The following is a 27013-nucleotide window of genomic DNA, read 5'->3' as shown; positions in this document are numbered from 1 at the left end:
AGTCATTAGATGGATAGATAAGGGCGATGGGTGAAGATCTCTCGGGAAGATCAAGCTCATTCTGCCCAAAATAGCTTTCTAATTAATAGACCCAAATATTGCCAGGAAAAAAGACATGAGCTTCAAATGTGAACTCTGAGGAGAACAATTTCCTGCTTCACTTTACCCTTCTAACACACTGTAATAATGTACTGAACCTCAACCTGAACCCCTAACAAACAACATCTGATGATTGTGGAAGTGTGTGTGAGCATATGTGTGTGTGTGTGTGTACAGTAAATGTGGGTAAGAGAGACAAGAGAGATGGAGATAACAGTGGATGAAATTTCTGCATTTTCATTGTACAGGCTATCCTTATTTCATGATAATCCATTTCATGGTTATTCATGTTATCGAACTGCTATCATCAGTTGTCTCATGACACAAACTCCTGATTTAAGGCTAAAGACTGGGAACTGAGAATGACAGGAAAATGACAGTAAAAAAGTCTGAAAAGGCCTCATTGGGGTCCTGGCTTTAGTTTTGTTGTGGTGTGTTTCTCATTTTAGTTTTCTGTCAGCGAACTCTTGAGGAGCAGCTGAAGAAGATTCATTTATTTTATCCTTGCACTTTCTGGCTTGGCCTGTAATGAACACCTGCCAGAGGACCATGATTTGTGTCTTGCTGTTCTCCATGCTCTGTCATTCCCAAATCATCACGCAGAGCATGTCACGAAACTGAATATTTATACCGCGTTTCATGTGTAAGCGTATTTAAATGTATAAATATTTATAAAGCATGATTACCTGGTGAATATTTGAATTAATTCCACACTTATCTGCTTTATCTCCATGAAAAATGTGATTTCTGGACTGTGTTCAGGAATGTAACCCCACTTATAGCATTGTGCCCAGGAGAAAATAGGATTCTGTGCCCAGCGTCCAGATCATGATGTGTTTTTCAGGTTTCCAGGGGTGTATTGTGCTGTTAAAGTGAATACCACCTATACAATGTGCTCCCTGCATTAAGGTGGTTTTCCTACACAAATTACTTGTGGGTTTTCTCCTGCTGTGCACGGCAATGTTTGACAAAGAAATTTAGGAGGTAACGAGGTAGCAATCTGAATTTAATTTTACAACACATCCCACCTCCTGAAAGATGTGTAGAAAAGCAAACCTGATGGGATAGCTTCGGCTCTCTTTTCAAATGAGTAAATATCATCTAAACATACAGATCACCTTTACAACAGAGACACACCGATAGCCTTTCGGCATGCAGTAATGTTACTTCCTTTTTAGTGACAATGTGTAATCCTGTTAACATGATGTAAACACCTCTGTTAAGAAGGTAAGCATTCGACCAACAGAGACAAAGAGGACGCCCAGCAATTAAATTAATGGGCCATACTGCTGACAACCACACAATACACAGTGCCAAGCCGACTACAAGAGGCTGAGATTTCGGCCCCCGGAGGGAAACAGCAGCACAGGTGCAGTCAAACAGGTGAGGAGATGATGGAGACTATCAGGATGATCCGATGTTCCAGCATTAAGCTGTAATCTTGCATCTGTGCCTCTGCTTAAATTCAATGATGTATCGCAGAGCGACACAGCGCTGCCATTGCTGCTACCCCGGCACTAAGTGGACTTGAGATGCACTTCAAAACACGTCTGCATTTGTGTGCTGCAAATAGTTTCTGATTTCAGCCCTGAAATTCTCTGGAGCAGACATAAAATTGGAACCAAAAAAGTGAGACAGGGATTTCAGTTCCTAGAATAACTGTGGACAGGGGATTGTCCACATATACATTCCTAGAAATAGTTTACAGAGTTTCCATTTAAAAGAGATTTAGCTTTCTGAAATTTGACACTCTATGGATAAAGGTGAAATTGTCAAGGACTATTTTTATTGCTGAAGTGCTCAAATTCCCCGTACATTCGCTTACTTTGAAGACGGAATTGTCGGGGGGTGGATTCTACATAGCTAATGACATCAAGCTACTAAGTTATCTAGCAATTAAGAGAAACTTAATTTGTTCACTGTAAAAGTGAAATAAAATGATCTTCGTATTTTTAATATGGCAATTTTCCATGAGTTTTCAAGGTCAGTAGGATATTTGAATAATTTCCCTGAGTTTCTAGGATGAAACATTTCTCAAGGACTGTGTTCCCACTGTGTTCCCTGGGGCTCAAAAGGACCTCAAAAGGTAAAGTAAGAGCAATTAAAAGGTTCCTCCTTTCTCTTCTTAATAAAAAAATGTTTCACTTCCTTGTCATTACACATCAAGCACCTTAACAATAAAGTTGTGCATACAAGCTATGCACCCCTAAGTCCCTCTGAATCAGACATACTAAAAATAATAATAATAATAATAAGAGGAAGAAGAAGAAAAGCTATGTGTTGAGAATATTTCAGAGAGCATTGCTAGATATCCATCACAGACAGCAGTGGCTATAGAGTGTGGAATTCAGACCTGATAAAGGGAGTGAAGTCCATGGGGATATGGACAGGTGGCTGGGAGTGGTCTGTCTCAGCTGGGGGACTGGGAAGAGCACTGGGGTCCAGGGGTGGGACAGCTGTCAAGAAAGCAAAACAAGACCATACATTATTATTACATGCAAAAATTAGATATATGCATCTGATATGAGCCATTTATTTAAAACAGTAACATATACAGACGCTGGCTCATATAACTTGGTGTTCTGCCATGCCCGTTGGCGTATTGGACATTGTCTTTCCCAGCAGGGCTAATCCCAGCCTTTTAATATCTGCTGAACCTAAATGTGTGTGAAGGGGTAATTAGATTCTAGAAATGATCTGATGCCTTTTTCAACCTGCAGCACCCAGCTGACCTAGAAGGAGCGCTGGGCGCCTTTAGAACGTCGCAGGCGCACGCTGTGTTCTATTTAATACCGCGATTGTGATGTCACAAAGGCCCAGCACGAACACACCAACCGGTGAGATGAGAAGGGCCCGGAGCCAGCTCCTCCCTGCGCACCTCTCGCACCTGAGCTGGCTCATTCAGATGGCATCTTTGTGTGTCAAAGTCAGCACCCGGGGGCTCTGCCTGTGCATGAGACACCCGCGCGTCCGCAGCGGAATGGAAATGAGGACGGCGGACGTCACCCAGCCCCTTTGCTTTAACGCGCTCCTGTGTGACTCAAAGCTGGCCTTTCTTGTTGCCCTTGGCTTGCATGCATTATTCTGGGACCTTCAAGCCATCTTATTTGGCAAACACTGTGTTGGCATCTCTTCTCACACGCATACATTCACACGCACTCGTACACGCACATACACAAACACACATACGCACACATACGCACATGCACACACACACTCTCTCTCTCTCTTTCTCTCTCTCTCTCAGTCGACGCTCCAGCTCTCCGTCCTCTCTGAGCCGATGCCAGCAGCCAGGGCAATGACAGGATTAAGAGGTGAGAGCTGAGTCTATCTCCTCCAGCACTTGCAGAGTCTCAGCCAGCATGTCGCATCTCAGAGCCTAGGCTCAGTCTTGCAGGTTACGTGAGAATTGACGTTTTTGCTCACCACAGCCTGCGTGTCTGTTCCTCCCTCACTGAAAAATGAGCATGCCTGCTGCTACACACATTCCTCAAAACCATGTCATCTTTTCTCAACACAGCAGCAGAGAGGATCAAATAAACGAAATCAAGCACTGCGTACTGAATATTCCCTACAACAGACCACCTCCCCTCTAAATAACAGATGCAGCGTTCTTTTTAATGAAAAAAATTAATTACTCACAGGTGCTACAAAATTTCACAGCTTTGTCTAAACCCAGCGATGTTCTTCCCCCTGGACCAAGCAGTAAAACTAAAAGGAAGTCCATGCTTCAGTGTTGTGCTTTAAGCACAACACAGCCATTTAACAGCATGCAGCAACAACAGCAGCAAAAGGAAATGGCCACAGGCTGAATCCCCCGTACGGGCACCTGTGTCTCCAGACTCTGTGACTGCTGGCTCCTTGCTGTCCACAGCCTCCTCGCTGGTCACTCTGAGCAGGTGTTTATTGATGAACTGCAAACGGGCTTGCATGGCCTGGAACCGGAACACAGGCAGAACATGTGTGCAAACTACTGCATCACCACACAAGCACACGTACGGGGAGATGACTTGAGTGCAACCTCTTGCATTGCAGTTTGTCCCAGACTGCGTTTATCAAACGCAAGGGAGTGCTAATTTCTGCATTACTTACACAACATGTATTCACCGGCTGCAGGGATTAAGTAACATTTTTGCGTGAAAAACCAAAACTGAATTCAGCATGTGACGTTAGTTAAAAGTTAAGGAGCAGAAAGCTGCCTTTTAAATGTCTGGTGCAGAACCGTAGGCCTCAGATCCACATCAAAGAGTAAGAATTAATGACCAATCTTGACAAAGACAGGGTGAGAGAGAGAGACAGAGAGAGAGCTGGAAAGAGTACTTTTACAGCCAATAGACTCTCCCTTCCTCTCAGAGGATAGGGTATTAGATGATACTATGTTTTCATATGTATTTTCAAATTCATATTTCATCTACAGTCATACAGCACATTGGCTCTTCACATTAACAGAGAGAACGAGCCTCAATACCTTGATGGACCTGCCGGGTTCAGCGGCCTCCCAGGCCTGCTGCATGGCCCTGATCTCATCCGCTCTCTCTGTGTCCTTCCTGGCTTCCAGGATGTCCGCGTTGCTCTGGTCGCAGACGATCCGCAGGGTCCACTGTGCCTTGCTCTCATCCAGGCTCTGTCACACGCGATATGACACAGAGAGCTCACACAGACTCCGTCACACGCGATATGACACAGAGAGCTCACACAGACTCCATCACACGCGATATCACACAGAGAGCTCACACAGACTCCGTCACACGTGATATCACACTCAAACCTCGCATGGATTCTGTCACACATGATATCACACTGAAGACTCATGCGGGCCCTGCCATACACAATATCACACCAAGAACTCACACAGACGCTTGTCGCACATGATATCACGGTAAAAACTCACACAAGCATTGCCACACACAATGCCACTCAGTCAGTCAGTTTAAGACGGAGCTGCCTCCTCAGACTACACACACCATCTTCTATTGTGACACCACGGTCCCATGTGTGACAGATAGAGGCCTTCGTACCTTTGAACCAAAGGCGTCTCATTAACTTGTGTGAATGGCTGACCGTCTGGGCAGAATTTCTCACACCCCTCTGCCGACAGCAAACAAAGTATCTTATCTCCGTCAGACAAATTATCACCCCTCCATGGCGTTCATTACTGAATCAGCAGTTAGGCAGTTACTCAGCCAGCTCTTTACAGCTCAGAGGATTCAAAGCTTTTGAAGTATAAAGAGCGCATTGGGTTTTTCAGCTCTTCTTTTAAATACGCATTTGAAATAATTATCCTGCTCATTCATTACATTTCTGATCTGAGCCTGTCTTCTGTCATTTGCATCAATAGGGCATGGAAATGCAGCCACGATGGCAAATTTTGATGACTCTGCAGCCACAGTAAAGGTGAATTAAGCATCCTTGGTAGTTCCAATAGATCTGTGTTTGTAATTTAATGCAACTGTCAATCAAACAAAAAATTACTGAGAAGTATAATACAACCAAAATAGGAAGTCTGAGAAGGCCCTACAGGAATAGAGGGAAGGGAGATATTTCACATGAGAACGGACCCTCTCTGTCCCTCGGAGAAAGAAGACTCTCTTGTGCTGCAGCCTGACCTGAGTCTCCTGCCTGGAGCCTGGTTTGGCAGCAGCCTTCTCCTTCTCCCGGTCCCTGTCCTTGGACTTGCGGTTGGATTTGGGCGTGGCAGACTTCTGGCTTTCGCTGCTCTGCGTGTCCACGCTCGCAGGCGTGGGAGGATCCTCCTGTTTCTCCCCGGGTCCTGCGGTCAGAGGAGACAGGGAGAAAATCAGATGCACACTCTCTCCATGCGGTCATCTCCGTTTTCATTACAATACACAACACTTTTCATCCACTTGCCATCTGCTCAAAGCAAACACAGACTTGATTATCATGTAAACATGCCTTCCACACAAAGGTGTGATTTTCACTGGGCCTGAATCTCCCCTCTCCCTTTCGCCCTGCCTAACTTGGTTTGATTTCTGTTGTGCTGCTTGACGATTTCTGCCCTGCTAAAGCAGGAATTCATCAGTAAGCCTTGTGGACCAACCCACAGAACTGTTCCGGAATCAGGGATGAGCTGCAAGGTTCCTCTTTGCACACACAATGCATCAGTCCAGCTGTCAGAAATTAACTGCTGCGGGTGAAATCTCCGCCCTGTGAACCCTGTGCGCGGGTCTTCAGCTTTCACATCATATACAGAATTAATTTGATAACGTATCTAGAGCATTCACATGTATCTAATATGCCTGCCAGTTTTGATCTGCGCAGTGTAATCTCACCTTGAAAATGAGTCCAGCTACCTTGAAATACTTCAGAGAGACTTGTTGTTTTTATGTAACCCAACCCTTAACCAAGAAGTACTTTAGACCTTTATAAAATCATTGTTTTACAATATGAAAAGCATGTACAAACAAATAGTCTTTCACTGAACATGGACACCACCTCTATTCAGTGCTGGTATTTGTAAAATGTGAATCTGTACTAGGTGGCAGTGTTGCACTGCATAAATACCAAAACAAAAAGATAATTCAATCTCTGTAACCTCTTCCCTTTTGAAACAAGCAGTAAATTGCCATCATATTGTAGAAGGACAGTATACTTGGTTTAGGAATCTTACACGTACCAACCTATGTATTCAATAACCAAAGGGTCAAACTTAACTTGGAGTGGACTGCATAACTGTACGTAGGCAAAACATAACAGCGTACAAGCGTACGCTTGTGTAATTACACTTACATAACAACCCCGGTGTGCTTGTACACATTATTACCTATGTAGGTACAGTGTAAATACAGAGGTATTACAGATATTATGTAAAGCAGGTCCAAAAAATGTCCAACAATGTCCTCAGTCCGTTTGATACAGGTGAAATGAGGGAGAATGGGTGCTTTGTTTTGGGATGGTTTTCAGGTTAAACTGACAATGCTCAATCCCCCCTCCCATCAAACACTACAAATACTCCCTGTACCCTTTTCTTATATGACTATGATCTACAGAGTATGAAGTCACAATGCAGAAACCAGTGAATTCTTTAGCATCTAAAACGCAGCAGGGTCAAGTTTTTCCATGCATCAGCATACTGGATCCTTATCACTGTATAAATCTGTAGAATCCCTTCAGCACTGAGAGCCATTTTAATTGAGCAATTCCAAGCAAAGTGATCCTCTTTCCTACTGAAATATTTACTAGAGCACAAGGAGGAGAGAGCCCTCATCTTGGTATTGACACACGTCCAGTGGCTTATTGGAAAATTGAGGGTACATGCAACATTATAATCTATAAATGAGTTTTTTAAATGTTATGGGTTAGATCTAAAAAGGTCATCATACTTAGCGTGTACACTGAAAATAATCAGTGCCTGCAAAAATCATTACAAATGTATCGCATGTAAAAGCATGTCAATCTAGAAATGCTTCAACAAAGGAATGTATGAATTTTATTATCATGAATCCATCATTTTCATTTATCAGAATATGAAAAATTCAACTCTCAAGTGTAAAAGGTTAAAAGGCTTTATAAATCTGTAGCCATCAATATGTCAATCCTCATTTTACCAATATATATGGCATTTTTTTTTTCCTTTTCCAACCACTTAATTCAACCTTCATCAATGACCACTTTTAGAATTACATTAAATATTTAATATTATTATATCGTTAATGTCAAGCTGTAGACCAGGAGTGCAACTCAAGTAAAGCCATTTGAATTAAACAAGACAAACCTCTCACCAAATGCATATATGTTTTGTGAAGACATATAGGTTAACACACTCAACAACAGAAAAGGCACATTACAAACATACATGAAATGTCCAGATATTACCTCATTGAACCAAATGCAACCAAATGTGCCCAATGTGCTCTTTCCATTGGGGAAAATACTGCTGTACTGGACAGCTGTCTATTCTTTTATCTTCCCTTACGGCTGCTGATTACAGTCTGCAACAGTATTTATTGTGCTAGGAGATCCTACAGGCTTAAAAATGAGATGCTGCCATGTCCATCTGAAAGGCAACGCAAGTAAAAACTAGCTCTCTGCTGTGAACAGAATGACCCTGGTGCTTTTCTTAGGGGAAGTCGCATTCCTACAGAACCTAAAGCCCTGCCCCTCAGAAGCCAGCAGCAAGCCGTCTGAAGCCTGAAGACAGGCACGTGTCAAGGATTATGAAACCAACGCAAGAACGCCGCGGAAGCCGGTGACTTCTCCATTTAGTCTGGAGGCCAGTACCTTTTGTTTCGTTTCTGTCCGTGTCTTTGAGCGCCTGCACAAAGGCCATCTGGGAGCCGTCCAGAACCCAGCTCCTGTGCAGCACCTCCGCCTGAACGATGTACTTGTGGCTCTGGAAACGGACAGCAGCACAGAAATAACGATCCCCATTCACAGCCACAAGGCCACCTCAGAAAACCTGTTAACAAGGGGAGCTGCATCTATCTCTGCCCTGGCAAATGTTGTTAATCCCTCTTTTTGAGGAATGAGGTTGCAACACATGTAGACACCCATTAACAAGCTAATGCTTCCTTCAGCCATGAGAGGTAATCATGATGTGCATAATCAGAGTAATAGCTTCTGATGATGCCATGAAAATACATAGCATGTGCACTTCACTATTACAAGGGGCAAATATTGATTGTTCATTGAATAAGTGTCAAATTAATCATAATCAGCATATTTTATTTTCATTTATTGAACCTATAGCCAATTACCTGAAAATCATATTGTTCCTACTGAACAGAGCCAAGACAATAATGGGTTAGTAGCAATCTTTACCGATAAACAGCCAAATCAATGCTCGGTGACCTTTATGTGTCCTATGTCCTCACAATAACGATAATCTCAAGGTCTGGATCAGACCAGTTCAAGGGAGAGCAATTGGTCCATTGCTATTTTCATTTATATGCATGATAAGGTGAAAGGCAATGGTTTCAAGAGGATCTTATGGGTTCCAACAGTTCAGATATGAAAACTGAAAATCAGCCTTAATCCTTAATAAAGTAATATGAGTACACTGTGCTTTTTTCGTTCATGGATGGCTGTATTACGCTTGGTGCGCTAGACGGGGAGGGATGTAACCGGCCGACAGACAGTCTTAACTCTGCGGCGCACGGAGACGAAAGCCATATCATTAAGTGAGGGTTTTATCCGTGTGGACTGCGCGCTCATTGCAGAGCAGTAATCAGGCCACTCCAGCGTGTGACAGATCATTACAAACAAGCAGGACTGCGAGGGAGATAAGACTCCCGTCAGGGAGGTTTACAAAGCCACCCCAGGCTACTGACCCACTTGGGTGAGTGAAATCAGGAAGCATTTCCATGAAACATTTACCGCCATCACAAGGTCTTCACCACAATGAACAAACAAGAAAAGTCAGTAGTTCTGCAGACAGCTTCCTGTCCACACACGCACGCGCACACACACACGCACACACGCACACACACACACACACACAGAGTATGTTTTGCCTCCCCATGATATCTAAATACACTGAGAGAAATGGACCATGAAGGTAGGAATCTTTTTTTGAATCCTATCTGGAAGTGATGTGGGGAGGCATCACCACATATCAAAATCAGTCAACACAATTCTGAAGATCACATTGTAACAAATAGTGACACTATGGTGCAGTGGTTAGGGAACCAGGTTTGTAACAAGAAATGTAAATTGTTGAATCCTGGAGCAAGGTTCTTCATGTGAATTGCATGAGTGCATGTCCAGTTGTATAAGTGGATAACATGTAAATTATTTGGGAAATAATAACAACAGTTATATTAAGAAGCTAGTCGAGAGGAAAACTCCCTTTTCACTTGACAAACTGCCATGGCAGGGTAGAAACCACAGCTGTTGATCACAGATCACGTGATCATCAGTTATATTAAAGAATCAAAGATAAGAAAACAGGCTCGGGGCGAAACGTGTTTCTCTTTGGTCTGGCGTGATAGCAGAAAAGAAGACCAGTGATAATTTGGAGATGAGCTGACAGGTCTGATACCGGCGCCTCTGCAGGCTGCTGCTGGGATAGCCCCGCCTCTCCACCTCCCTGGGGGGGGCATGTCAATCCATCACTCCTCTGACTGCCGGTGGAGTTGCTGCAGTCTTGTTCTCTACACTCTCCCCCGGAGTTGCTTGCGGATGCTATCAAACAAAAATAAATTGATACATGTCACAATGTAAACACCCATACGTATTTATAGATAAGCACGCCGGGTGTATGTTTTCGGTCATTTTGAGGAAATGTCCTACAGTCCTGCTGCTGACAGGCAAAATATAGACTGAGGTTAGAGTTTCCACTGCTGCGAGATGTAGCAGTCAAGACTGTTCAGCACTTGTGAAAGTTTCTGGCAGCAATAAATCAAGAGTGAGCGGGCAAAAATGTTAGGCGTTATGATATCCTACAACATAATTATACCGAGAGGCTTTGCTAGACGTGAGAATAATGGCAATGAGACACATCTGAACGGAGGCCAAGTCTTGCACTTCAAGCAAAATACACAAAATGGTATGTGGCAATTATTAGCAGTATTTTTTTAAATGCCATCAGACGAGGCACAAACCCTCTACATTCACTATGTGTTTCATTACTCATTTATATGAGTGTCTCTTCCCAAAATCATATCAACAGAGAACGTCTGACTCACAGTCGGGCTGGCCATTAGATGAGAACCGGAAGACTGGGATCACAACGTAGCCTTTCCCAGTGTTGCTAGCTACTTCCACCTCACGGTCCAGAACAACCAGCTTAATGTACACATCTGGTTTGGACGTCTGTATCTGAATCGTGGTCAGGACATCCATCGTCACCTTTAGAGAAAATCTACCAAATACATGGCCATTAAAATGAACAGCTTCAACTGATTATTTCTATCTATCGATACATCTTGCACTATATCTACATACAATGTATATCTGTATATCATGCATCACTGTATACTATACTATGTTTTCAAAGCACACACACAGTATAATATCCAAATATACTGAGAAATTCTTGCTTTGAATCCTATCTGGAAGTGGTGTTGGGAGGCATTCACACAAAATCAGCGAATGCCATTCTGAAGATCATGTTTTAGCACATAGGAGTGACAGTATGGTGTAATGGTAAGGGAACCAGGTTTGTAACCAGTAATTTGAATTGTAACTGTTTGATCCTGGAGCAAGGTTCTTCATCTGAATTGTCTGAGTGCAATTCAGAATCAAATGTAAGTGCTTGTGTGTGAACTCTATGTGACAAAGTGTATTTGTAAAGTGCTCTATATCATATTAAACCTGAATTACTGATTGACAGTTGGGGTTTACCGGCAGATGATGTGTTTATCGTTGGGGATGTAATAATCCCGAAACTCTTTGACAGCAAAGGTGCTGAGAGGAGGCTCTCTGCTGAGCATGGGCAGAGAGTCATGTGACCTGATGAGGCGCATCCTCCACTTCCCCCCTGGCACAGGTGTGTCCCCAGTGCGGGCCTCTGCTACAAAGGTGTAGCCTTTCTGTAAGGAGCCATTCACACAGCAGGTAAGCCAACACCCACTGACTTGTACACTCATATCTTTGATATGAACCCAGAAGGTTTTTATTAATCTGCAGTAATGGGCTCATTAAACATTCCCCTTAAAGTGACAGAGCATTGGATTAGCGAAAGCACAGAGAACTTTGCCAGAGTTTCATGTCTGCTCTACAGTATATTCCTGTATATATGTGGATATATGTGCAGTATATGTAGGAACTTTATTTATTTTAATAAACTGAATCCAATGGAAACCAACACTCTGGTATAATACAATTTCTAATGCAATGGGAATGTCAACAGTAAAGACAGCAAGAAAAAAACAACAGCAAAGAGAAATGCAATAACCTGGTTCTGTTTGTAGACATGTGGCCTCACTCTCTGGAAGATCCGAGGCACTTCTTTCCCAGTGTCATTATCAATGACATGTAGTATGCAGGTTGGGACAGGGGAGTAAATCTTTGGCACCATCAGCATATCCACAGGGACGAAAAACACCTCCCTGTGTGGGGAGTAAAAAATATATATACTGAGCTTTGTACTAAAACAGGCGCAGATAGCAGTGCTGTGCTACACTTCTACAAGCTTGGCTTGACTAAGTGGAGAGGCATCTTACCTGAATACAAGAAACCAGGAATTACTTGGTTGATCTGAAAAAGTCACAGAATAATCTGTGAATGGGATTCTGGTAGATTCGTCTCCATAGCATGGGTAGAGTTCTGCAGCCCTCTCGTTGTTGGAGAAAATGTATCTACAAAGCACAACACTCACAAAGCTCACAAACTCTATTTTACTGATTCATGACCACAGCCCAAAATCTGCCAACCAACTGTAATGCTCTTTGTCATGAAAATGCAACAGACTTTTGTTGTTGCTAGAACTGAGAAAAAATATATAGTGAGGCTTAAGAAAAACATTATAGCAAAGCTTATTGTGATTAAACCAAACCTTGGCTCATGTCAATTGTAATCCTTTCATTCTCAATGTCAATTGATGGCCTTTAATCCTAACACTGTGGATTAGGTTCCTGTAAACAGCACTGAACATGTCACTTTGAAATAATACAAAAAATAATGTCTGAGAGAAGAGAGGCCTTTGAAGGAAGTAGAACCAACACACTATAGTTTCGACAAATGTTAGTGAAAGCGGTGGACAGCACCGTATGTAATTGAGAACATCTGACAAAAATGTGACCACCAAAGAAAGCATCACATTCATTCATAATTACGGCATACGTGCAGGATTTGATGCACATGTGTTTCTTCATTTAAGCAGCGAATTTGTCTCTGCTGGTAGGGAAATGAAAAGCCTCCTTTGGGGTCCAGCATGTGAATGTGACGTACAATGGCTCAAAGAGGCCCGGTGTGTCAGAAAAGTTTCAATTCCCTGAAGGGGATCGCTCGACTAACTTTGCTGGAGGTGAATCGATCAGTGTTTTTTAATTATGTGCTAAGTAAGACACATGATGCCTTCAAGGCGCCGGGTTGTTCATCAATTCCGTGGGCCAAATTGGAGCAGAGAGAGGATAAACAGCAGATGGTACCAGCAGAGAACAGAAAACAAAATGGAAAAATATTCATAGAGAAGACCAGTGCATAAACTTACATAAAGTCATAGACATAGTCACAAACACTTAGCTTAAACGCACTGCCTGGATACAGCGTCTACACAGCGCGTTATCAAAATTACACTAGTGTTTATTTTTTTTTTTACAATACTCTTCTGATTTTACAACAGCAAAAATGACAGAATAAACTTTTAAGATTGTGTGTGTGTGTGTGTGTGTGTGTGTGTGCACGCGCATGTGTAATCTACATGACAAATGAATATAAATTACCTTAATAAAGACACAGCATGTTTATCTGCATTGGATTCCACCACAGCCCACATTGCCAGGAGAGTATTTGAAGCATTAATATTCTCCTTTGTACCTGGACAATAATGGACATTTATATACATAAAAGGAATTTCTTTTGAATCTGTGGACAAAAAATGTTATTCTATTAGCTCTACTTCAAAATAAAAAAAATAGAAATTAACCACATTTTTAATAACTTAAGCATTCTACAATAGAAATGCAAAAATGCATTTTTGTTACTGTAAAAGTGAAAGGTTCTGGAGTGCTTTAAATGTAATGTTACTCCTGTCATTACTTCACGGACAGAGACAGACAGAGCAGCATCAAGCTGACATTGAAGCAGTCCAGTTGACAGCCGTCAAAATAAATCCATTTTAAATGCACATTAATTTTAAATATGAAATAATCTTTTATTGAAATACTACAGTGTATTAAGCAAAGCAACAATATCTCTCCTATTCAATGGGACAACAAATAGTTACAAATCAGCTGCCAATGAAAGGCTTAAATCTTTGCTCAGAAGCTAATAGTAAACACAACAATTTATTGTGATCTCAATTCCAATAGCTTATATTTTTGACACCCCCCAATTTTTGGTTTATATTTGGTTAAAAAACAAAGACACTAAGAGCCTCAGTACTGACTTTCACTGTTAAAAATAAAACTGAACTCAATTCCAGTTCATCCGTTAATAGATTAAGATTAAAAACAACGATGGGAAAAAAGAGAGGTTTCACATCAATCCCGTATTTTAGCTGGAAGCCAGCCGAGGCCCACCGAGCTCTGAGTGAACACGGTTACAAATTGATGGATTCTGGATGAGATGTCAGCCAAGGGCTGCGCTAATAAAAAGAGTCTGCCTCAGAGTTTCACCTCTAGCCACCAGCTCCTTCTGGAACATGGTTAGATATGATGGCTAGTAAGGTCATGCCCTCATTTTGCTTTGGCTCACCTGTCAGGTTCAATCACTGTCAACACTGAGATTGGCAGCTCCATCGATTGGCTGTTGTGTGAATTTAAATTTTACAGCCAGTATACCAGAGTACCTGATAAGAGTATCACTTTATCAGCACAGAGAAAAAGAAGACTTAATAGGACTGTTAGATGCAGAAGTATTCATCACTTTAAAGCATATTGGCCTGGCTAGTAAGCCATGACTCCATATGAAATCAGTCATCTCACAGGGAAACTAGTGTCATTCATTTATTCATTCTTACACATGTAACATCTGAAAAAAAACACAGTAAAACTTTAGAGGCCTGTCTGTTAAGCAATAGTTTGCGTAAGGTTATTTTCCTAATGAGTCTCTATTTGTTCTATTTATGCTACAGCACGTTATTCTATCTGTATTGTGAAACATCTGGGGAGTCACTTCTTTAATTTTGTCTTCTCTTATTGTTTTATGATGTTTTACTGCTTACCCATTATATACCTGCTGCTTATATTTTTCACACGTGCATATTTCAACTGTAAAATGTTCTCTTTCTCTGTCTCTTGATAACGTGAAGTTAATTATTATTTTGTGTAAAAGGATGACAGTCTTGACAGATCTTCCCATGTAACACCCACATCGAGAGCACTTTGGCTCACCATACGACAGTCAATTGCACAGTGCATCTCCTGTAAAAGGGTACAAGACCATTATCTCTATGCATCTCCATACCATACATTTCAAATATTTGGACAGGGAACTCAAACACCCAAGACCACAGAACAGGCGCTGCTGTTCATGCCAGAGACTTAAGGTGATGAAAAATCAAATAACCCGCACCACAGGAAATGAACACACTCTCACCTGGTCTGGTGGCGTTTCTGACCTGGCGGACGTGAAAGCCCTTGCAGCCAGCCTGCAGGACCGTGGCGGCTGAAGTCTCTGTCTCTGTGAAATCCCTGTCCCTCCACATCTCTGCCACCTCAGGCTCAGGACCTGCATAAGAAGAAACAGCACAAGGAACTGACTTGCACTCTTGTTTTCTTCCTGTATGTTATACGATGAGCTATTATCTCCATGCAGCCGAACAGCTTCACTGTACCTGTAGGGATGTTCTCCTTCATGTTCCTTCCCAGGGATGGATCGTTGGTGAGAGCCTGGAGAGCAAACACCTCCTCTGCTGTCAGCTTACGGTCCAGCGCTGTGGTCATCATGTGGAACACGGCCTCGTTAAACACCTGCGGAAACCAGCGCTGTCTTTCAGTGAGGTTGGTATCGATTGATTTTGCACAACCATTTATTTCCCTCCTTGTAAAGTTATTTATAATGACATGCTCAGCCCTGAGGTTTCGAATTCTCCTTGTCTGAAGTACTGAAGTCTGGTGTAAACAGGGTTTCCTATTTTGGGGGAAAAAAGCAAAGAGCGCTAGAGGAACAGCTCAGAGGTCTTCTGCAGTAATCTGCACTAATAGCTGCCAAGTTTCAAATGGATGGGATACCGGCTGTTGAATTCAGCAAATGCAGAAAACCAGACCTGCGTGTTCGTGATCACCTCTCATATTCACAACGTGAAATGATACCAAATGTGTCACCTTCATGTGTCTTCTGACCCCGCCGGAGCCAAGCAGCTGTGGGGGGCAGTGTGCAGACTCCAGTTCGCTCATGGCTGCTGGAAGGCCCTGCTCGTCAGCGAACGCGCTCACCACCTTCCCCAGGGCCCTCAGGATCCCCCGGGCCTGCTCAGCAAAGCGCAGGCTATCCTGTGCATGGAGAGAAAGGCCAGCACTGTAGACCAGCTCTGCTCCCGGCCCTCTTGCTTCCACCTTAGGTGGCAATCAAAGTAACGTAGCGCTGACCTTTCATGATTCCACGAGCAAGCGCTCTCCGGCACACAACAATCGATCACCGGCGTCAGGACAAACAGGGAGCGCACGCCCAAATTTTATACTCTGAGAGCAAGTGAAAAATGTCACAGGTTTTTCCATCTTTCCTCCGCTGATCGTTTGAGTTCCCCTTGCAGAGGTGTCTCGGTGCACGAGCGGGTTGAAAATGTATAAATAGAACGAGACAAGGACAAACAGATCAGGAGAGAGCCGCCCGGCTGCAGAGCCGCAATTTCCTGCAGTTGCTATGGAGATGCCTACCTTGTCAAGGTGTGGCATGACAGTCTCCTCGTCCCCGAAGATGAATGGCACCATGCTGCACAGGTGGATGTGGAAGCCCAGGGGAGCCCTGACGGTGAAGCGCAGGACATGGCGCCTGGCACAGAACACCAATACAACTGATAAGCCAATCATACACATCCATCACGTCAGGTGGATTAAAACCCAGTGCATCAGGACACTTAAATAACAAATGCAGATCCATCTGCAGAAAGGTAAGGGCCAATACAGGTGATACTCTAAACACAATCATTTCTTTAGTTATTGGCACCTAACATTAAATCATGAGGAACTCTTACGCAACACGCTGAAGCCGAACTGTGCACTTCTGACCCACGCAGTTTTACTTAATTTACCTATCGTGAAGAATTTAGTCAGATCGCACTTTCCCGGAGTGATATTATGCAGAGGGAATTCGATTATGGACGCAAATGTTACGATAAATATTCAAAACTGAAAGGTTAAGCGAATGCGTCTCAGCAAATCGCTCGCGCACGTGCCAAGACACAAGGGAAGATTCCTAACAATAGTGAACTCTGTTCATTACCCAGCATAATTGTAGCGATGTATCCTCTTGCATGACCTCAGAATCTAGGTTTCCTGCTTCTAGGACACAGGTCCATTTATAGAAGCTATGACATTTATCTGCTGCTCGCTTTCAGAGCCTGTACCAAACAACATGCAAAATATTCACTTTCAAGTTTCAAGTTTATGTTTTAGAAAGCATTACATCTACAGAACATTTGCTCAGTTATGTATTGGGGGATCGGATAATTACATTCTCACTTTTGACCTCAATTTTCAGTCAGCATTTTTATGTGATTAAAGGTGTCTACACATGAGCGTGTGAAAACACTGCAGTATGACTTTGGATGCAGGGGAGTGCACAAAAATAAAGCATCAGATCATCACTATTAATGGGGGCCGGCTTCAAGTACAGATGCATTACTGGACTGGAGATTTTACCAATTTATATGGTGAGCAGAAGCTTTAAAAACCTGTACAAGTATTCCACCTGATCAAAAGAAAAAAGACAGACCATTTCTCAAATACGTCTACATTGCCAAGTGTTGTAGGTCTGACTCAGCTAGTGATTGACACTATAACCTTCTGGTGGCAGCCCAGGCATTCTATCCACAAGGCCAGTGACCCCACAGCACTCAGTATTCATTAAACCTGTACCTTACCCGGGGGGGAGAGACAGCGGGGCAGCTTTAGTGGCAGTAGTCTGAATGTGCAGGACAGGAAGTTGGGACACCACACTTTTCCAAGAGAAAGGTTCAGCTGTCAATAATCCAGTGTGGAAAATAATGTGGTCCTTCTCTGGAGGGAGAGTTAAGATTAAATGTGGATTAAAAAACATAATGAAATGAAATTCAACTATGGCTGTAATTAAAAATATTGAATTTGTGTCTTCCATATCTCATTTTTTCAATTATAAAAGCTTCGCTATCTGCTCTGCAGAATGTCTGTTAAAAGTTCTCCTCATTATAGATACAAAAACTGGCTTTATATTGAGGTTAGAGTGTATACATCCTTTCGTGCCTGCCAAAAGAGAGAGACAATAACCAAATTATTATATGACAACAACTATTCATTGCTTCCAAACAGTAATTATGGAACTATGCTCTTACAATGCCCTGCAATGGAACAACAGCACTATAGATTATGAATTACAGTACTAAATTTCAGACCCTTCACAGAGGCATCCAACTGTTTTTTTCCATCTGTGTCTCCCACTTCCACCTGTTATGTTTCCAACCATAAGTTATAGTTCCAACATCTCCCCCTTTTGCGTCCTGTCCCCAATCAGACAGAAATGCATGAACAGAGAGAGAAAGAGAGAATGATAAAGCTTCAGCCGTCAGCCCCTAATTCCTTACTTTCATCTGTGGCCTCTCCCCAGCGCAGCAAAGCCGAGAAACTTATTAAGATCTCTGTTGGCGTCAGACTGTCCACAAACAGGAAGTGAGACCCCGTTTCATCTGGTGACTAAAAACATTACTTGAGTTATTCATCAGCTCAGCCCACATTTAGTGTTTTAAAGAGATGAAGCACACATGGAATCGCCTAGGGAAAAGAGGAGACAAATGCTCTCTCCTGCATGCCATGTACAGAGAGGCTTTAAAGGGTCTCTGGAGACCATGTGACTCCTTTTTGCGCAAATGTTCTCATTTCTGTCATAATTGCAGATACTGCCAATTTGAATAAAATGTACTGGAATGTCTCTGTAGATGTACTGCAACACTACTGTACTGCACGCCTTTCCATAATACACAGAAACCATTTTCAAAATGAGTAAATTTTTCAATCCTCCCCCGACACCTGCCGAAATGCATGTCCTGTTTGATAAATTATGCCAATTCTACACATCATTTATAACAAAAATATTGTTTTGCAAAGCATAAAAGACAAGACTGGAACATTTACATGTGAGAGAGAGAAAAAAATCAGGCAATCAGCACTTTAGAAAGAAAGCAGCACTTTAAGATGAGGGACTGGGGATCCCAGTGTGAGCAGACGCTGGAGCTCTCGTTGCGGTGAGTCGGAGCCAGCGGGACGTGTCGCTCGGCTCTCGCTCAGGTGGCGGAGACGCCCTCGTACCTGTGCGTGCCCAGCTGGAGCGGCGGAGGAGGCCGGCTGCCTGGCAGGTGCGCCCACCATGTGCGCAGAGGCGGCTGTGCTCGATGCGGCGGTGGCGGCCTTCGAGGCGACGACGCTCTGGCGACAAATGCAAACAATTCCCTGTCCGTCAGAGCACTTACCGCTGCACAGCCGAATGCGGGCATGAGCGAAATGTTGATTAACGTGGGAATGAATACTGTATGCCACAAAGGATGTAAATGCAGTTATCAAAGTGGCAGCCTAACTGCCTCTAGTTCTTGGATCGTAGTTTTGGTTGTGTTGACAGACTGGGGCATGTGTGTGTGTGTGTGTGTGTGTGTGTGTGTGGACGCACACGTGTGTGTGTGTGGGGATGTCATTACCCAATCCATATGTGTAATGTGTATCATAACAGTGATAGGTACAGCATTATACCCATTGTCAGTGTCTCTGCCCTGTGGTCTTTCCAATCATGGACGAGTGCAAATAATACATTCTTTTTACGACATCTGTGACCATAAAAGCAACCATGACCTGTGATACTAAAGTATTACATAGATTCAGCCCAAAGCACAGCACTGCAAGAGAAGTTACGGTGGAGAGTTACTGGCAGAAGTTACCGGCAGAATATAGACTAGATCCCCTGATACCACTGGAAGAACACAGCATAAATACATCTAAAAGGGCAACTGAGGAAAGATGCCAGCACAGATAATAACCCATTAAAATATACTGCCTCATCAAATTATTGGTCCATGCTTTTGGTAAAAAAAATGTATTTTGCAAATAGATGCAAGGTCAAAAAAATGGGACAAAAAGATATTTATATCCAAACATGCAGAATTGGGTAACACTGTCTACCTATAGTTAGGGAACAACACATACAGCACGATATTATGTACATAGAAATTGGGACAAACGTTTACCTGAAATGACCGTAGCACCTTTTTTTAAATCAACAATTACAATACCGAAGAAATAAGCATAATCTTTTTTGCACTATTAAGTTTATAAAGAGGTTAACAAAGTTACATTAAAAGTGATACTAATTTAAATTTGTTTTTCATTTCAATTTGACCTCAATTTGCATCTGCACTAAAAGACTCCTACTGACACTAACATTGTAAAGTAAAGCAAATAACAAAACTGTGTACTTCTTATCATAAAAACTATTACCTTAAACTGGGACTTCTGGAACTGATGTGGATAGGTGTTTGGTTTATGAAAAACCAGCAGTGTCCTAAAAATACAAAAAGCATTTAATTCATCAACCAAGCATGCACATCCACTTAAATAAACATACTTATCAGGACTGGAAATTAGGAAGGGTAGTGTCAAGCATTGCAGTCTCACTGAAAACACTTGGAGAAATCATCCAAGTCGATCCATGTCTGTTGAAGGAGCGGTTGCTCAGGGACAGCTGTGTCCTGTGACTGCAGCAGTGGGGGGCTTGGTTCACTCGCATGTCTGGCCTTTTCTGTCCCGAGTGCTGACTCAGTCCCCTCCTGATCTGCACAGCCCAGACACATAAGTGCAGTGATGGAGAAATCTATGAATTAATGACAAATTACCCAACAAACTAAAACAAATAACATTCTTTTCTTGCAAATCACTACCAGCAAGTCAGGTTCCCCACCATCAAATGAACCCAAATGATCATAGTCAGTTTTCCAGTTTCTTTGAACAGTACTGGTTCTACATTCCCTCCGTATACATGGCAAGTAATGACGTGAGAGGATAAACACAGGTGTTTGATATTATTGGATCTACAGTTATGGTGCTATAAAGGGATTAGTATGGCAGTATGGATGTTTTATAGGAACACGTACCGCTCCAAACCACCAGCAACCTCTATACTGCAAATGAAAGGCTTCATAAGATGAAATATGACATAAGACATGTAAGATCTTAAAAAACATAAGGACTTCTTTTTTAAGCAACGATACACTATGTTCACAGTATAAACTGCAGGTGTTACTTGGCAACAAGAAAGCAAACCCCACAGTCAAACGAAGTAATTTGACTCCCATAGTGAAGCATATTCTCAACCTCTTATTCACATTCTTTACGCAACGGCTTTCTTTAATGTTGATGTAGAGGCATTATGAAAGCAAAAGGGCAAGGACACCGTGCAGCATCTGACATCACAGTCAGCACCTCACCGTGTGTGATGGTTGCATAACGGCAATGGAAGCTGGTAAGCTACACAATCTTAAACACTCTATGTGAAACTACCTATTGCTTTTCAGGTATTTTTATGTTGTTACACAACATGTACTTTATTCATTTTTTTCATGTTTCAGGTGGGTTTTGTTCAATGAAAATGTGCGCATTTTTAGTGAAATACCATTTTGGTAAAATGTATCATAAAAGGACAGGACACTATGGATCACTGTTCCCAAATCAGCGTGATGTATAGCAGACAGAACACTGCAGATCTCACCAGTGGCAATCCTGTCTTCGTTTTTCTTGTCCTCTGCTGTCACCTTAGAAGACAGAGTACAGAATTAGTGCATGCAAGCTCACAGCACTCACAGGTCTAACTAAATGCCAGTGACAACATGACAGAGGATTTCTGGAATAATCCGCACAAACAGAAAAGACATTAAATGAAATACAAATATGGCAGAAATAACAGTAATTGAATCACAGTGACATGCAGTCAGAAATGCCGGTAATGAAGATCAATTTTACTAAATGGGTATCTTCTTATTTCAACGTATGTGCATTTGCATACTGACTAGACGTCCCTCTAAAATGGAGATTGATTATCACTTTATCATCACAAATTGCAGAGTAATGGCACCTTTATTTGAATCACAAGCATCTGCCTAATGCTACACCAATGTAAAGTAATGCAGATGAGAGCAGGGAGAGAGTTCCACCCCAATACACCATGCAAACGGCTTATTCTGCTCCCTCGATAATTGCCAGTTGACTGTAGATAAATATGTTCTAAATTTGCAAACTTGAGGACATATGGTCCCTGCAAGTTGAAGTGGTAAAATACTTCTCGTTTACATATCACCAGTTATATGAGACAATCATTTTAGCTCCTGACAATGTTATATGCTGCACATTTAAATGAGATGTTCACTGCTGAAGCACTGTTGAATACACTAAAACACTAGAATAATCTGAGTGACACAATGGACTGGTAATAAAGCAGAACTAACAACCAATTTCCATATCATAGTTTGTAATACAATGGTTCATTACGGCGTGTCTCTTCCACTGTGAGTCGTCCTATTTTGAATTTTCATGAAACTCTGTGTACAAATTCAGAAACACCACCACCTTCCCAGACCCCCACTGAAAGCACAATAACATGGTCTGAAGGATTACACTGATGTTTCTTGGAATCACAGCAAAAAAATGCTTTTAAGTTCACATTCCTAAATAAAGTCCTCAAAGTTTTTACACCTTTTTACAACTGAGTGAATGCCCAACAGTCTTCCTATAGGGTATATAACAGACTCATCATTTATGTAAGGCAATAGTGAACATGATGCAGTTGTCTGAACAGGAGGGTACTAAAACTTTCCAATTTCCAAAACTTTCAAAGCTTTGAAAACTTCAACTTTATACAACAGTGTTCAGTGAATAGATACCTTGTGATATAACTGACATGAAAATGAATTTATGGATGTACTTCCTATCTGCATTTTGTTTCATATGCAATATAATTTAATATTCAAAAGCATTTCCTACTGAAAAAAATGCAGGGATGAATTTTGGAAAAAAGCTCCATAAATAACTCCATTCACACAACAGTTTGTCCTGACTGTCAATTAAAGGCAGTGTTGTCATCTTTCAAGTTAAACAACATGGCTCATTTCCCTTCAACCTAAAATAAATACAAAATACTGGACATCTAAAAGCCCTTTAGAACTGTTTTAGGAGGTTAATTCTAGGGTACTTTTAGACTGGAGGAAGCTGCTCTAATGTACAGTAGTTCTCATGGATGGGAAGAGACTGTAGCACTATTGTGTCCATTACAGTGAGGTTTGTGGCAGAACAACATCCTTTTCATTCTTGGGTTTTTTTTGTGCTAAGTAATCAACCATTAAGAGTTCTGATTCACTTCTACTGAATGGAAGTATGAGTTCTAAGCAAGGGCTTACTTAGGCCATGTGATCATCACCAACAGACAAATTTTTAGTGTTTTGAATTAAAATATGTGGGTGTTCTTTGTGAATGGCCAGCAGACAACAGAACAATGCTCAAATACTAAATGATATTACACACACACACACATACACCATTCGTTGTGTTGCACATTATGTAAGAGGACAATTAATTTTTGCCTCTAAATGGAGCATAATGACGCCCCGAGGAGGTAAAGACTCTGACAGGTCACAATCTAATTGTGCTTCTTTTTTTATCGTCAGCGCACATGACCTCTACCTTTATATAACACCGCACCGGTTACTTGACTTTGACTCCACATGGGGTTCAATCCTTTTCTAGGGAAATGTTCACAATTAGAGATGTCCCCCAGGTCACAATTCACCAGGCAACTTAAGTGACATTGGGCTGGGCAATGGAAGGTTCACGAAGTCATGCATATCTGCCTAATTAGCCTTGTGTCAGTGAGAGGACTGCAACAAGGTCTTTATGCTCTGGTTTTGATCAGTCTGATGCTGATCTAACATGAGGACACATATGTACATAATGCTGCTGATTATGGTAGAAATGAGGAGAGCTGAAGCATGAGTACAGGTGTGTTTTAACAGAAGAAATACAACACCTGATGTTGGTGGGGAAAAAAAGCACAATAGCTGTACAATATGGTAATAAATAACTCAGATATAAGGTGTCTTTTTCCCTGTATCAAGTCACTGCTGAACAGCCTAATCAACAGGCAGAACACGCACAACACACACCATTTGTGAAGCATGTGAGTGCTGAAAGGGTATCTGACACTAATGTATCTGTGCCTGAGTGTACAGTGAGCTTGACCTTTCTAGCTAACAACTTCCTGAAAAATGTGTGTTACGGTCACAGAGTCTGAAGCAAAAATAAGCTCATCTTTTGTGGGTCTGAAACTTTAGCTGCATCTGTTCCGGCTTTAAGAAGAAGCTGTATTTGAACCAAAAACTCACCTTACTAAAACGAAATGCAGATACTTCTGTTTGACTGATCAAAACACAGTAAATGAATCCAGGACATGGCCACGACAATATTTGACCAATCAGTAGATCTGTTACAATATAATGAGATATTAAACAGCAATGGCCCATTGTCATTATCCTTAAGCAAAAAATTTAAGTACATTTTTTTCAGTACTTCACAAACATTATCGTCACTGTAATAAAAACAATTATGTGAAAATCATAAAAGTTTAACACTTGCTTAAGTTCATTACTGAAGGTTAAAAGACAAAGCACCATAGTGAGTTGATTGCATTTCACCTCAGTGTGTTGTTACATGGAAATATTTCCCTTTTTTGTAACTGAGGCAGACACAGTATTTGAACAGTGACTGATCTGGCAGTGAATCTAGCACAGATCTCTGGGGGAAAACAGAACGTTGCCGTTTCAGATTTTTTCCTCCAGAAAGGCTTTCTTAAATTGGGTCAAGCAGAGGCATTTTTTCCTTCCTCTTACCTCTGCAGTATCTGCCGCGTCCGGCGAGCTGACACTGCTCTCCGCGCTCCCCACGCCCTGGATCCCTCCGCTCTCGCTCTCGTCCGTCTCAGAGAAGGATGCCAGGGAGGAGCGGCAGGCTGGCTTTCGGTGACAGCCCCTCTGCTCCTCTCTGTATTGTCAAACAGGGCCCGGCAACGCTCGCTGATTAACGTCAACACGCTACGAACACCTATCCCGTCTCGGCGAAACAGTGGCAGGTGACTGCTTTTGGAGTGCTTGAGAAAATATGTCCGCGTCCACGGATGCTTGGAAGAACGAAGGGACTGTTTAATTTCTGCGCCTGCTTATGTGTGCGGGCTTTTTGAAAAACATCACCATTCCAAGTTCCAAAAACAACTGTTCACAATGCCCACCGGCCATCCACACCCACACTGGCCTGTCCAGTTTAATTAGGGTGGAGTTCAAATGACAAAATACTGAATACTTTTGACTTGCGTTACAAAATTATTTGACTTGTATAAAGTTGTATACTTACAGGTCTGGAGGCATAGGGATTGCAGTCACTCTGTAATTCAGAAATGGGCTTGAAATCTCAATGAACTGATCAGGCTTCACAATCGGTGTCTCTGTGGAGAAGGAATGCACAAACACAACACCTTTAAAATGTTAAAAACTGGATTATATTAATATAACAGATTATATGTATTTCACTGATGTGTTATGATATACCAAATATAACTGCCATTGTTTTGTTTTTCAGAGCCAGGATTTATTAATCAACATATATACACACAAATAAAAATTACATGACTTACTTAAAGCAAAGAGAAGCATTTATCTGGTGACTTATTAATGATGGCAAGACATTAAATATACATTTTCCCTCCAAACATTGCTGGTTTTGAATGAGTGGTTGGAAATATTTTTAGACACATAACTTAAGAAGATTAGAGAGAGGACCTTTTCCCGAAATCATGTTTTAGTATTCACTGACTGTACATTTCTAAAGAATGTTATGAATTTCTGCCTTGATGGCAGTAGAAGTAATTGTGTGGCCGCAGAGAACTCTGGTTGCATATTTATGGTTCTGGGACTGGGGTTTAAATACACCAGACAAGCTGGACTAATTTCTATTCCTGTACGGACAGCAACAATTTAAAAAAAGCTATTCTATTTGTTACCCTTTGGCTCATCCGTTGGGTTCCTCTCTTTTCTTGGTCGTATAAGTTTCCATCTAGGGACAGAGGGAGGTTTCGGTAGGGCAACAAGGGGACAAGCCCTTGTTCTAGTTACAAGAACCGGATGGCTGTATAACTGGGACAGGCCATACTGCCGCAGCTTCTCTGAGGAGTCAGCCTGAAGAATTGGACATAAATTATGGATTATGCAGTCAGAGATGATCCAAATTGTGCACCCTCTGTGAAAAATATGTCATAACAGTCTATTGCGCTGACTGTGCGAGGTTCTGAGAATATGAATTTCCCTTTGTAAACTCAGTGAAATGACAAGTAAAAAAAATCACCTCGCCCATACAGAAACTTGATCTGAGGTTTATCAGATTACATTGATAAGTACATTTGGTAATTGGTGTGGCCAGAGGTAAGGTAATAAATGCTTATAAGCACCTCATTAGCGCTCAATTAATCGAGCATTAGCAACTCAAAAGAGGTGTTAAGTAGATGTTAAGATCATTCTTATACATGCTTTACTGCAGACGTTATTAATCACACATGAAGGAAAAGTGAATTGTTAATCATGACGGTGACCTCATAAGAGGCTGTTAGAGGCTAGCACTGCCAAAAACAGGCAGTGTATTTGCATTGCTTATTCGGAACTAATTGACAAGCAGTCATCTGCAGGCAATATAAGTGAACAGAAAATACAGATTTTTGTCCACAATCTAAAGTATGTGCTAATTAGTAAGTATGTGCTAATTCAATTACTTGTACAAGTAATCAGACTTCTAAAGGTCACAAGGCTACTTGTGCACCTCCAGACCACTGTACAGAATCTGTCGGTTAAATCTGTCACCCATTCATTAATATAAGATACAAGTCAAGGTTTGGTTGCAGGTTTTTATAAATTTATATAAATTCAATCAAACCACTAAGAGTATTTATGCTATCCTTTGATTATTGAAAAAGTAAGACCTGTGAATTAGAAAATTATATGCATTTCCTAACTGCACATTTTTGAATGCACATGATGCAGGATGAATTCTGCAAAAATATAGATGGCAAACAGACACTACTGAACCTGAAC

The 27013-nt window shown here is 41.8% G+C and overlaps 1 protein-coding gene across 1 annotated transcript in view; it reads right to left on the bottom strand.

Moving 5' to 3' along the window:
- The window catches only part of adgb (androglobin), a 43117-nt gene that overhangs the window by 2242 nt on the left and 13862 nt on the right, over nucleotides 1-27013 (bottom strand). Inside the window, exons 10-32 of the mRNA XM_036550246.1 lie at nucleotides 25933-26107; nucleotides 25287-25377; nucleotides 24770-24920; nucleotides 21604-21646; nucleotides 20514-20670; nucleotides 20337-20400; nucleotides 18440-18548; nucleotides 17744-17879; nucleotides 16539-16653; nucleotides 15987-16154; nucleotides 15497-15632; nucleotides 15259-15390; nucleotides 13443-13536; nucleotides 12222-12356; nucleotides 11954-12107; nucleotides 11401-11588; nucleotides 10743-10918; nucleotides 10097-10239; nucleotides 8338-8449; nucleotides 5706-5869; nucleotides 4568-4723; nucleotides 3929-4034; nucleotides 2453-2555 (exon numbers count right to left, since the gene is read on the bottom strand). Of these exons, the coding sequence (XP_036406139.1) occupies nucleotides 2453-2555; nucleotides 3929-4034; nucleotides 4568-4723; nucleotides 5706-5869; nucleotides 8338-8449; nucleotides 10097-10239; nucleotides 10743-10918; nucleotides 11401-11588; nucleotides 11954-12107; nucleotides 12222-12356; nucleotides 13443-13536; nucleotides 15259-15390; nucleotides 15497-15632; nucleotides 15987-16154; nucleotides 16539-16653; nucleotides 17744-17879; nucleotides 18440-18548; nucleotides 20337-20400; nucleotides 20514-20670; nucleotides 21604-21646; nucleotides 24770-24920; nucleotides 25287-25377; nucleotides 25933-26107 (3008 nt within the window). The remainder of the gene's footprint in view (nucleotides 1-2452; nucleotides 2556-3928; nucleotides 4035-4567; nucleotides 4724-5705; nucleotides 5870-8337; nucleotides 8450-10096; nucleotides 10240-10742; nucleotides 10919-11400; nucleotides 11589-11953; nucleotides 12108-12221; nucleotides 12357-13442; nucleotides 13537-15258; nucleotides 15391-15496; nucleotides 15633-15986; nucleotides 16155-16538; nucleotides 16654-17743; nucleotides 17880-18439; nucleotides 18549-20336; nucleotides 20401-20513; nucleotides 20671-21603; nucleotides 21647-24769; nucleotides 24921-25286; nucleotides 25378-25932; nucleotides 26108-27013) is intronic.

Source organism: Megalops cyprinoides, chromosome 17 (genome assembly GCF_013368585.1).
Source record: "Megalops cyprinoides isolate fMegCyp1 chromosome 17, fMegCyp1.pri, whole genome shotgun sequence".
Classification (NCBI taxonomy): Eukaryota; Metazoa; Chordata; class Actinopteri; order Elopiformes; family Megalopidae; genus Megalops; species Megalops cyprinoides.
Note: the sequence above shows the minus strand (reverse complement) of the source record. Positions and strands in the feature narration are given on the sequence as shown.